Genomic DNA, 13,840 nt, shown 5'->3' with positions numbered 1-13,840 from the left:
ACACATGCGACATACCCGATATTCTTCCTGATGAGGTAGAACATGCATTGAAGAAAATGAAGAATCGGAAAGCCCCGGGGGAAGATGAAGTTACTGTAGAGTTGTTAAAATTGGGAGGAAGAGACATAACACAAAAACTGGCAAGGCTCTTCACAAAGTGCATTAGAAAAGGTGTGATGCCTAAGCAGTGGAATAATGCAATCATAGTTTTGCTGCATAAGAAAGGAGATAAATCAGAAATTGGAAATTATAGACCAATTAGCTTGTTATCCCATATCTACAAGTTGTTCACAAGGGTCATTACTAACAGATTAGAAAGAATACTTGATGAGAATCAACCGAAAGAGCAAGCTGGCTTTAGGACAGGATTCTCAACTATGGATCACCTTCACGTAATATCACAGCTAATGGAGAAAGCAAATGAATATAAAACACCATTATGCCTGGCATTTGTGAATTATGAAAAGGCATTTGACTCTATACAGCATAAGGCAATGTTTCGGGCACTGGAAAGACAAGGCATAGATACTCCATATATTATGATTTTGAAGAAAATATATGAGAGTGCTACATCCTTTATTAGACTAGACAAAGACAGTAGCAAATTTAAAATCGAGAAAGGAGTTCGACAAGGAGACACAATATCTCCGAAGCTGTTTACTGCTGCCCTTGAGGAAGCTTTCAGAAGATTAGACTGGTCGCAGAAAGGAGTCAATGTGAACGGAGAGTACCTAAACCATTTACGATTTGCAGATGACATTGTGGTCATAAGCCACGATCCCAAAGAATTAGAGGAAAATCTTAATCAGTTATGCACAGTTAGTAAGGATTTTGGACTAAAGATGAATATGGCTAAAACAAAAGTAATGATGAACAAGTATGCCACGGAAAGGGAAATAATGATTGAAGGAGCAGTAATTGAAAAGGTGGAGTCATATACTTATCTGGGACAAGTTATTAGCTGGAATAATGATAAATGGCTGGAAGTCAAGAGAAGAATAAATTTTGGATGGATAGCATTCAGGAAATATAGTCACATACTGAAGAGCAATATCCCAGTTTGTCTGAAACGTAAAATAATGAATCAATGTATACTCCCCACCATGACTTATGGAAGTGAAACTTGGGCACTCACCAAAAGAATGGAAGAGAAGCTAAGAACTACACAGCGAAGAATGGAACGAATTATATTGGGAATCAGACTGTTAGATAAGAAGAGAAACACATGGATTAGGCAGCAAACTCAAGTAAAGGACATTCTTATCAAAACTAAAGAACTAAAATGGTCTTGGGCAGGACACATAGCTCGAAGACATGATGACAGATGGACTAAGAAAATAACAGAATGGTACCCAAGAGGAGCTAGAAGAAAACCTGGAAGACAAAGGCGGAGATGGATAGATGAAATTCATGAGTTTTTGAGTAGTAAATGGATGGCCAGTGCTCAAAACAGAAAGAACTGGAAAGTTGCTGGAGAGGCCTTCATCCTGCAGTGGATTGAAAATGGCTGATGATGATGATGAACCCCAGAGAATCATACCAACTGTGTGGTGTTACATTCAAAGTAGTGGAGAATTAAAGAGACCTGGAGGTAATTGTGCAATCAGATATGAAGTTTTCTGAGCAGTGCAGGCAGGCTGCTAGAGCAGGTGATGGGGTCTTGTCAATGATATATAGGAATTTTACTAGCAGGGTTAAGGAGGTTGTTGTTATTTGGTTTTTAGGAACATTAGCAACTAAGGCCATATTGCTCCAGGGATATGCGGTGGTCATTCCCTGACCTTTCCGCTTCCTCCATATTTGGTGGTCACGGGCTTGAAGCCCGGTCTAATCAAGAAGCGTGTGCTACGCATTGCTGCTCCTGCCCACCTGGCTACGGAGGTGGCCTAGGTTAAGGAGGTGATTATCCTGTTGTGCAAGGCAATGGTCAAGCCACACCTTGAGTACTGTGTACAGGTCTGGAGGCCTCATTTTAGGAAGGATGTAGAGTTGCTAGACCAAGTACAGAGAAGGGCAATGAGACTGGTGTGGGGAACTAAGGGGTGCTCTTACGAAGAAAGGCTTAAGTTCTGCAAATTGCAGCATCTGGAGACTAGGCATCTGCATGATGATCTGATTGAGGGGTATAAGGCCTTGAATGGATTGAACAGGCTCAATGCTCTTTCCTCTTGATGAGATTACAACCCTGAGTGGTCATAAACTGAAATTGAGGAAAGAGTTGTTGAATAAATGTGCAGAAATTTGCTTTTAGCCAGCAGGTAGTTGATTGCCAGAACAAACTCCCAGAACAAACAAATGAAATATATTGCATTTGTGGAAGTTGATAGTTTAAATACATTTAAGGAAGAAGCGGATGAATTTTTCAAACGAATGGATGGGTGAAATGGGAAGGTGGGTTTTTTTTTTTTTGGCTGATGCTGTATAAGCTTGCTTTCTTGCATCATATGCCTCTACTAATGTTAAATGCTAATTGCTGGGATTCATTGCATTTAAAACATTAAATAAATCAATGTATCATTCACCTGACTGATACGTTATGCAACCCACAAATGCAATATATTTCAATAATGGTGGGTCTTATGCAGTGAAAAATTATACTCTAACAGATAAGAGCAATTTCAAGGCAACACCAATTATTATTTAATTGTTATTGTCATCAAACCAGTGACACAGAATAATAGTTAAATAACAATATTTCAAAAGAAATTGAACTACAGATTGCAGTATGAGCAGTGCATTAGCATCTCAAGTCATTAGTAATCATGAAACATAAAAATAAACTAAATAAGTAATAAAGAAAATAATAAAGGAAAGAAAAACAGAAAAGAGAAAATAAAGCAAACATCAGTGTTTGCAAAGCATTACTACCACACACTGCAGAGACAATTAGAATATAAAATTAGAATATGCCAGTTGTATGGCATGCCAAGCAAGTGATGAACAGAAAATAAACTAGTACATAACTACAGCAACAAACAAGAAATGGGGAGAAAAGAAATCACAATAAGCGGTATCTGTTATAGTGTAATTTTTCCACTGCATAAGGATCATCAATATTCAAATCTATTGCATTTGCAGGATGACTAATGTATCGATGGTGTGCTGATCTGGTTAAAGTTCAAAATGCAACAACTCTCTGGCCATTGTTGGCCTGATGGTCTTCTGACAGGATAGAGCATAATGGTTGGTCTATTTTCTTTATTTTTGTTTCATACTACTGGTCATGCTTCTGTTGCGGTTGGTTTTCATCTCCATTTAATTGGCATTCTCTATAAATTATGTGGGTTTCCTTGTACAGCACCCTTTATCTCACTTTACTTCCTCATCCCTTTCTAAATTTTGTTGCTGTAGTTATGTACCAGTTTACTTCCTGTTCATCACTTGCTCGGCCTGCCATACGACAGGCATATTCTTATTTTATATTCTAATTATGTCTCTGCAACATGTGGTAGGTAATGCTTTGCAGCCATCGATGTTTGCATTACTACTTTGCTTTCTTTTTTCCAAAGAAATGGTGTACCTATGACGTAGTCATGAAATTAGATAAATGAGGTGCAGAGGAATGCCATTCTGCATAAATAAATCTCATCATCAAAACATCCTCTCACTAAATTTCACATACTCCATTACACAACTCCATCCATTCAGAGATTTTCAAATTTACAGATACTTGAAATAAAAATAGGTAGAGAAATATTGAAGCATGAAAGACTATTTTCTTAACATACCTCCAACTACTCTTTCTACTGCATATTCAAGATTATCAGCAGTAACATGTTTCTGTTTGTTCCTGGCAGCATGCAAAGCAGCTTCGTTACACACATTTGCAATATCTGCACCTGTGAAATTTATTAAATATCATCAATTCTTTTCCATTTCATTAATTACAAAAGTATTTATATTTAATCACAAACATAATTTTACATTTTCATGGATATTGAAATATTATCAATATAAGGCACAGAGATTTTTAAAAAAAGAGCAAAAAAAATAAAATGCCAAATTTTTACTCCTTTAAATTAAAAAAAAAAAAAAAAAAAAAAGAGAAATTTTCATTTAAAAAGAGCATTTTTTAAAATACCATTGAAAATTTATACATAACTTGTATTCTTTTCTTTTCTTTCTTTCTACAATTTTCGCAAAGAATTATAATTTCTAATTTCAAACACACATTGAAAAACTTGATAATAGAGAGCATTATGGGATCAAAAAACTTTGCTCACTATACCCGTGATTCGTAAAATCCATGAAAATTAAAATGAAGTATTAAAATTCATAAATATTACTAGAGCATTAATCAGTATATTAACACTGTTTCATTATTTATTTTTTTACACAGTCTGGGTTATTACTAAGTGCACTAAAAACCGATCACATCTGATGGTGTTTTTGTGACCTCCTAACTGCCATCAAGATATTTCTTACCTTAATTAAGACATTTGATCATTTGATTGTAAAAAAACAAAAACAAAAAAAACTTGCATTTGTGTTATAGATGTCTATGTTGCCAAAACCATTTTTCAACTCCAGACAAAGAAATTTTGTCCATTTGGCCACTGTTGGATCTACTAATAATGCTTCTCCACTGACCTCTATATAAACAATGTTGCTTTGATTTTTAAAACAGCTTAACCATTCATTATTATATATAAAATTTTTCTGCCCCAATTGTTTTATGAACTTTTCTGGTTGTACTTTTGAAATGGGACTTTACAGGGTGACTGGCATCTCTCTACAGTTTGAACCTTTTGAAGCAATGCTTGGTGCAAAGGTTTTTTTTTTCACCACATTTCATTTCTTACACTATTTTTTTCTAGTACAAATAAAATTTTTCATTGTTTTACTATAAAATAGTAATTGTAGATGATCACAGGCAATATTTCTTATGAACAACTGAATTTTTTCACAAGATTAACTCCTGAATAACAAAAACTATTTCATAAAAAAAAATCATTCTCGTGTTTGTTTGAAAAGGATAAATGCACAAATATTTCATAAACTGAAAAACTGAGTTGCATTTTACCCAGTGCTTAAATTGAAAAAATTAACTGGAAATTTAATATTTGCCAACAAAAACTAAGATCAAATATATTTCTTATTAAATATTTTTATGAAATACATGCAAAAACATTATACTTCAGTTTTCAGTGAAACTAGTTGCCACAATTAATTAAGAAAGTGCTCAAACTTGGGATCAGCAATAACCATTTTCACAATCGGCAAAACTACCAACAAAAGTTTAACAACCAGAACACTTTGAGCTTATAACCTGGTGGTGACTTTAGGCTTATTCCAGATATGGGTATCTCCAAAATAACAATCTCACATTATCCTTTAATTAATGATTAAAAATCTGAAAATTTCTAGCTTCCTTAATATAGACAAACTTATATTTTCTGAAGCAATTTGTTATGGCTTGTGCAGTGTAATGAAATGCTCACACCTTTTTGATGCAACATCACCTTTACAACCATTTGTGCAAAAGAATGGCAAGGGAGATGATCAGCACCAACACCACTACAAAGTTCTGAATTACGTGTTTGTTTATAATTGAAGGTTATTGTTTTTTCACTCCCACTAGTTTTGTTATCATCTACAGTTTCAAATAAGTTGTTTCCAAAAGATTTGTTATTGCTTTTGCATAATAAAGATAAGAACAAGAAATACAATATTCACTAAATTTGTCTAATACTCTGTGGGAAGCAAGATATATTTATTTCAAATTTTGGAGATTGAAGTGAATAATAATAACCTATATATATAAAAATCTTTTTTAAAAATTTTTTTAAAAGTAATTTATGCATACACACATTTGATATTTTGTGCACTTAATGGTCATTTCAACCGGCAACTGAATTAAACTAATAGACTCATGTTTATATTTTGTGTCTAAAAGTTTTTTTTTTTTAAATAATAAGAATTAATGTTTAATTTTTTGATAAGGCATAAAAAAACAGCATTTTTTAAATATTTAATTTTTATTAAAAAATATGAAGTTACACACAATAATTATTGTGATCCATTCCGAAAAGATGAAATATTGGTATTCTCCAAGCAGAAATCAAATAAAAAAAGTAGAAACTTTTCTAGAAATTAAAAAGAAATGTATACAACTGTAGAGTGTAGTGCCACCATGCAGATTACAGTTCGGCACAGGGGGGGGGCTGAGTTTACTGCTGAGTTTCAAAGTAAATTTATCAACCATTATGGCATTTTGGTACATTCTACCCTACATGAGTAGATTTTTAACAAAAGAGATTGTTATTATTAGCATTAGTAGAGGCATACGATGCAAGAAAGCAAGCTTATGTAGCATCAGCCAAAAAAAAAACCAAAAAAACTCCCATTTCATCCCTCCATTCGTTCCAAATGCCTGTCCAGCTCAAGTTCTGCAAATTGCAGTGCCTTAAATTCAGTTAGGCTATCAACTTCCACAACAAAGGATGGAAGTCTGTTCCACCAATCAACCACCCACTGGCTAAAGGCAAATTTCCGCACATCTATTCTACAACTGTCTTTCCTCAATTTGAATCTATGCCCCCTCAGGTTCTTAATCTGAGCAAGAGGAAGGAATCCCATCAGCATTCAGCTTGCTCAACCCATTGAAGGTCTTATACATATAAATTAGATCACCTCGCAAGTGCCTACTCTCCAGGCACTGCAATTTGCAGAACTTGAGCTTTCTTGGTAAGAGCACCCCTTTTTTCCCCTCACCAATCTTGTTGCCCTTCTTTGTACTCGTTCTAGCAATGCTGCATTCTTCCTAAAATGAGGGAACCTGTGCTGACCAAATACGGAGGATGCGGAAAGGTCAGGGAATGACCACCGCATATCCCCAGAGCAATATGGCCTTAGTTGCTAATGCTCCTAAAAACCAAACAACATTCCTAAAATGAGGCCTCCAGACCTGTACACAGTACTCAAGGTGTGGCTTGAACATTGCCTTGCACAACAGGATAATCACCTCCTTGTCCCCGATAGCAAAATTCCTATATATATCATTGACAAGACTACATGACCTGCTCTGGTAGCCCATCTGCACTGCTCAGCAACACATTTGACTGCACAATTACCCCCAGGTCTTTTTCACTCTACACTTCCCTCAGGGTAGTACCACACAGTTGGTACTTTCTCTTGGGTTATTGCTACTCCATATGCAGAACTTTGCATTTGTCAATGTTAAACTTCGGTTGCCACTTCTCAGCCCATTTGCCCAACTTGTCTAAATTATAATACCATAAAACATCACCATTTCCCATAATTGAAATACACTGGCAAAATTTCCAATTCGGAGCTGTAGATGGCTAATCTCATGAGGATTGAGTAGAGTGTTCCCTTCAAATTATTCTGGGGTTTTCAGCAGATACAATATGCAGATGATCAGTCCAAGAACACACATACTTGCAGAAATATAATACACTGACACAATACAGCCTAAGGTTTCCACTCACTATAAAACCAACAACTGCAGGCCTAGAAACGCAAGTCAACATTTTAAAAAATAAATAAAAAAATAAAAAATAAACCTACATATACTCTCGTCATCACAGCACAACTGGAATGGTAGACGAAGTCTAACTTTATGTAAATATAAAAAGATAAATAGTACAATAAGAAAAATTATGAGTGGAGACTGGATAACCTATTCTCAGTTGTGTTGGTTGTTTTGAACACAATTTAAAATATGGCTATTTGTTTAAGCAAAACTAATGCATGGCACTACAAGTAGAGCACAGAATAGAATACTGTTTCTAGAAATATAGTACAGTATTTTTGATATTTGTGAAACATTTTCCAAGTCAGTTGCTTCCTTAAATTTTTGTTTCACTCAGTGTAATATAGGTGGATCTTTGTTTGCAAAGCATTTGAACAATGGCTCCATGGTCACTAAATTACACATATAAATGAAAAGCTAACAATTTTGAAACCAGCAATACAACCTGTTTTTTAGACACATGATAAAATGTTTCATACTTGATATTTTATAACATTCTCATTATACCCAAGATTTGTATGTGTTATATGTGTCAAATGCTAGCATTCTCTAAAGGTATTTGAAACACATGGTATTTGAAACTTACTTCCAAAACCTGCTGGCTGTGGTTGGAAACTCATTACATGCATACTCATCTTTTGTGTGTTACTGTATTTGAAAAAACAGACATGATCTACAATGTGGCCAACTTTTTATGTCATATACATCCACTAAGAAGATGTAAGTTACACAATGGAACTTGATCTGTAATCAACTGGCCAAATCCACTCATTAAAGTTCATTGAGGAAGATTTCCAGTTTTTTCCTTCAATATCACAGAGTCCAAAATAATATTAAAGACTGAAATATTCCTATATCAGGATTACACTATATCAAAATACAATAACCCCCGCTATTTGCGGGGGTTACGTTCCTGAGAAATGCCGCGAATACCGAAAACGCGAATACTGAGCTTTGGCTGCCATAGTAATAAAGGGGTTCCGTTCCAAAGTATGAAATATATAAGAAAAACTAGTCTAAAATTTTGTCTATGTATGTATTATAGGTACCTTCATAACATGGCTATGTACATAGACAGTACATAGTGAAATGCAAGCATATGGCATCGAAATGAAAATAAGAAAATCTTTAATATTAAATATAATATTTATTAGAAATTTCAAACAAATCTTTCAAACCAGCGCCTTTGCTAACTAAAATAACTTATCCGCCAGTGCTATTACCAGTTTCGCTTAAGTGTTGATAAAGGAGTTTTGCCTTTTCACGAATAATGAGTGAACTTAACGGAATTTTATTTTGGGTTCGGTCTTCTATCCACAGATTTAAAGCTTTTCCATTTTTTTTCTAATTTAACATCACGAGTTACAGAGCAAATTTTTGAAGCAATTAGCGCGTTTTCACAGACACTATGGCGGATTTTTTCTTCCGATTTCTTGATTGATCATACCGTTGAATCCTTGATTTTATAATGTTTTGCCACTGAGAAGACATTTTCACCATTAGAAATTGTCTAATAACTCAATTTTATTCACCAATGTCATCACCTTCTTTGATAATTTTACATTCACATTTCCCTTGTTATTCGTACCCATATTTTTGTATGGGTTAGAAAGAACTTGTCCAAATAAAGTCACTTTCTTCCATTAACACAAAAAAAAGTCTGTTTTACACTGCAAAATGGTAGATTTATCAATTTTGTAAGCATATCAATTTAAAAATTGATAAATTTATTCAATTTTAAAAGCATATAAATTAAAAACAAACGACGAAACCTTCCATGGCAAGCGCATAACACATACCGAACAGGGATTAGCGAGAAACATCCACGCTCGCGATTTTGTCACTCCCTCATCTCCCCCACCCACTGAGCGCTGTTTTGACCGGGAAAGATAATTTTAGCCACGCCCATGTTTTTTTATGGCGGAAAATGTTCACGGCGCTTTAAAATTCACATTTTTTTTAGGTTTCATTTTATGTTAAATCAGCGACATCGAATACGGGAAACCGCGAATAGCAGAGGTTTACTGTGATTAGAGAAGTAGTCACTGCATAGTTCATTCATCTATAACTGATATCTTTTAGTGAAAATTTGTTTTTATTTTCTGTTTTCACTTAATAGCAAATATTATTTTTACTAGTTAAGTTCAGTTATTTCTAGATATATAATTCAGCACTAAATTACAGGTGTCAAAATTCATTAAAACAATTTAATGTTTTTGAAATTCTATTATTATCAATATCTAATATTAGTTGATGTGTCAGAAAAAAAAAAAAAAAAAAAAAACACACTCCTCTGGAAAAACTTCATTTTCTGGATTGCATTACTGTTTACTATTTATTGGTGGCTAACTCAATTTATATTACTGTAATATATAAATATTGCAATATGTTTTCTTGCAATAGAAAAAATAATTATACAAAAGAGCCTTAAAATCCAAGTGTCACTTAATCTGAGGTTACCTAAAAAGAGGAAGTTATACCCAAATAACTTCACGGATTTGTATAGGTTAAAAACAAAAATATGTACATTTTGTTTTCATACCTCTGAAAAGAAAATTTACAAGAAACAATTTTTAAAATTAAGTAAATAAAAGATTAGATATCCATTATAGATGGTCCATGACTATTTTATTTATAGTACATTGGAGCTGTCTCTCTCTATTAAGTAAATATCCTACCGAAATGGCGAGGTCGTCAGTATATAGATATGTTTCTACTATTTCTGGAATAACTTCTTTGATGGGACTGATTTTTATTGTGAACAGAGTTGTACTAAGGACTGAGCTTTGGCGGTACCCACTCTTCTTGATTATGTATTTGAGACAGAAAGTGATGTTAATGGACTTGGAAAGTTCTTTTAACATGAAGTTCTTGATAAAATTTGGTAGATGGTTTCACATTCCTAGTTTTTTAGTATAAACCAGAGCTATGATGCTCATTACATTTCTACGTTGATTTCAATATTTACAGAATAAGAGAAATTTACCTCAATGTGGTACGTAGAACACTTCCGAATGCTACTTCCAGAAATCGAAATGAATATAACATTAACACAAAATGATTACAGTAAAAAACAATAAATTGAACACAGTTAAAAAACAATTAAAAAATAATTCAAGGATAGGGCACAAATAATAAAAAGGCTAGGATACAAAAAACTACACCAATCAAAAATAGTAACATCAAAAAATACTTTATTTCTGTCCATACGTTGAACAGTGGCACAAACAGCTTAACATATTCTTTAAAGATATTGAATATAAGACTGTGGCCAGACCAATATGGAAATTACATGCTATACTGAACAATCACTCAGTCCTTTCCTCTCTCGCAACACAAATAATACATGTTATACATTTCTTGCAGTGATCGCGATTCATCTTACCAAGGATCAACATAATTTCCACGGAATTTTAGAGGAAAACAGTATGCATCCTCAGTTCATGCTTCTCATTCAACAGCATCAGAATTAGCCTTTCATGCCATTAACGAAAAACATACATTTTTATTCAACAAGACCAAAATACTTAGTGCCCAACGTAATTATACGAGAATATTAACTGCAGCAACCGTCAAAATTAAATTACATGAGAATTCTATTAACATTTGCTGTCCACATCTAATCTCTGATTTGTGGTCTTTTATGCACATGTGCGAAGACAAATAATCTCTATTTACAATTCATGCTCACACATACTTTGTAATTTCCATTCCTGTGATCATGACATATGGTCGAAAAGTTCTGTCAACTTCAGGAAAGATAATAGTTTTTAAAAATTTGCATAACTTTTTTTAAATTTTAATTAATTTTTTTAAATTATTTTTTTTAATTGCGTTCAATTTATTATTTTTTACTGTAATCATTTTGCGTTAAAGTTATATAAATAGTTTTGATTTCTGGAGAGTAGCATAAGGATGTGTTCTACGTACCATACTGAGATAAATTTCTCTTATTCTTCTACAAATTCCTAGTTTGTGCAATTCATGAGTAATGATATCTGCTTTTTAGCTTTTGGTATGTGATGTTATGTTCAGTTTTATATTTCTGAATTTGCTTCTTATCTATTTTGCATATACTGCAGTCTCTAGAAAAAAGCAGAGTAGTCTCCTTTGCAGTTAGGTCAGCGAGGAGACTGTTTTTATTGCATTCATTATTAGAAATTTTTTTTTTTTTTTTTAATCACAAGTGGTACAAACAGCTATTCCTCTGCATACTGTTTAGGAATGGCAATATGTTTGACAGTAGAAGCATCTTATTGGATTGGAGATTTAGCTTTACTTGGCAGTTCGGGTATCCTGCTTTCACTGATGTTGGTAGGGTTGGAGTGTTAAAGGTAAGTATTATAGTTTGGGTTGGTGTCGTTTTCCATCCTTTTTAATAAGAATTCTTTTGGCTTGTGTGAAATTTTGTTTTTGTAAGTCTTATACAGTTTCTTCTTCACAGCAGTTTAGGAGATCCCATTCCACAATGAACCCATTTTATGTATTTAAAGTGGCATTTGGAGTGACTTTAATGGTAATCCCAAGCAAAGCTGAGGTTTTTAGAAGTAGCCCTGAATGTGGGTAATTTGTTGTTTCCTGATTAAGTCACCTGATTTCAAGCAGCAAACCATTTTTGGTGGTCCAGCTATATGTTCTAGACACCTTTGTATGACAAAGGGAGACAGTTTACTAACAGGCTGATATGTTAAAGAGCAGAAAATCAGAAAGAGTGGAGAGATGGTTTGGTTCACATCTTTCTTTTGTCTCTTGGCAGTTGATGGATTAGAATTATCTTGTTACTGATGACATTCAGTTTGGTCTGTAGATTCAGGTGAAACTTTGTTTGTCAAATATGTTCTTGTTCCTCCTTGTCCTGAAAGGATTATTTTTTTCTTTTAGGTTCCCGGCCCAGCTACAAGGAGGCAGGAGTAGTGCCACCTAGTGACCAAGTGACTGGAGAAGTTAGTTTGTTAGTAAAAAAAAAAAATGAATAAATATACTAAGAAATGAAAAGTGGACTTCCTCCCAAGGTTCTTACTTGAAGTCTGTTAAGTACAGAACCACTTACAATGAACTGAAGAGAGAAAGGGACTAAAAATAAAACAGAAATAAATCAATCAGAAAGATCCCTCTATATGTCATTAAGATCATGCTGTACGTTGCTTGGACACTATCGGCTTGGCACTCACTATGTAATTAATTATGCATATATTAGCTTGGCCGATATATACATAATTAATTACATAATGAAAAGAAATAATAATTGTTAATTTAATAATTTTAATAAATAAAATTACAACATGCACCTTTTATTTTAGCATTCTGTGTAACCCAAGTATAATTATATTTAGGTATAATTACATTTACCTTTGATTATCAAGACTACTACTATATATCATTATAATAAATTATTAACCCATAATGAAAAACTTAATTATAATTTGTTCCCATTTAGTATTATTGTGTCTCCCCCACTAAAATATTATCATCATAACTATATGTTATAAGGAGCAACCTAAGTTAATGGTTCCACATGACTATAATATAACTTTATTATGACTAGTTTCCACATGATAGATAGCATATTTTTACATACGTCAGCTAAAGAAGAGTCCCAAAATTAATTGTTTATTAATTTTTAAATTTACAGTGGATGGAGCGAAAAACTACCCGCCACCAGTTGACAGTTATTTGTTTATGGCAGGGCATATTTTTTGGCCCTGAAAAAACTTATTACCAGGTATTTTTACATGTACTTAGAGTCAATAGAAACATGACAAAATGGTTACAAAAAAAAAGTGAAATCAATAGAAATTAAAAGTAAAAATTAAAAGAATTCAAACATGTCCTTGAATATATTAAAAAAAAAAAAATGTTTAGGATTTATCTTTAATGTCCTATTTTTACATTTACTGAAAGTTCTAAATGGCTATGTAAATATTAGGCATCCAGATATCTCGATACTATTTGAACCAATTTATTGGAATTACACAGAATAGCAATGTTCAAACAAGCTTAATTTTATATTATATTTTTATGGGATATAAGTAATATATGGAAACAGCAGCTTCAGTAAAGATGCTATAATATTATCTTTTATAAAATAATTATAATCTGCAGAAATTATTATAAAATTTACCACTGAATCCTGGAGTGAGCTGAGCCATACGCTGTGAGTAACGCTCTGGATCAAATTCCAAAGTGACATCCCTAAGATGTTGCTCAAAAATTTCTTTTCTTTCTTGCAATGTAGGTAAGTCTATCCAGATATGACGATCAAAACGACCTGGTCGAAGCAGGGCCTACAATATATTTCATCATTCAAAATAAAATATTGTGCTGCTAGAACAGAGGACATGCAAG

The 13,840-nt window shown here is 33.4% G+C and overlaps 1 protein-coding gene across 4 annotated transcripts in view; it reads right to left on the bottom strand.

The window, feature by feature from the left end:
• The window catches only part of Spg7 (SPG7 matrix AAA peptidase subunit, paraplegin), a 300,063-nt gene that overhangs the window by 96,145 nt on the left and 190,078 nt on the right, over positions 1 to 13,840 (bottom strand). For all 4 annotated transcript variants that reach the window (XM_090377613.1, XM_090377614.1, XM_090377612.1 and 1 more), the window contains 2 exons: positions 13,617 to 13,779; positions 3,729 to 3,839 (listed from right to left, as the gene is read on the bottom strand). In XM_090377613.1, the coding sequence (XP_090233739.1) occupies positions 3,729 to 3,839; positions 13,617 to 13,779 (274 nt within the window). The remainder of the gene's footprint in view (positions 1 to 3,728; positions 3,840 to 13,616; positions 13,780 to 13,840) is intronic.

The sequence above is a fragment of the Mastigoproctus giganteus genome, chromosome 7 (genome assembly GCF_048544385.1).
Source record: "Mastigoproctus giganteus isolate SK-2022 chromosome 7, ASM4854438v1, whole genome shotgun sequence".
Lineage (NCBI taxonomy): Eukaryota > Metazoa > Arthropoda > Arachnida > Uropygi > Thelyphonidae > Mastigoproctus > Mastigoproctus giganteus.
The sequence above is the reverse complement of the archived record's forward strand: the minus strand, read 5'-3'. Positions and strand labels throughout refer to the sequence as shown.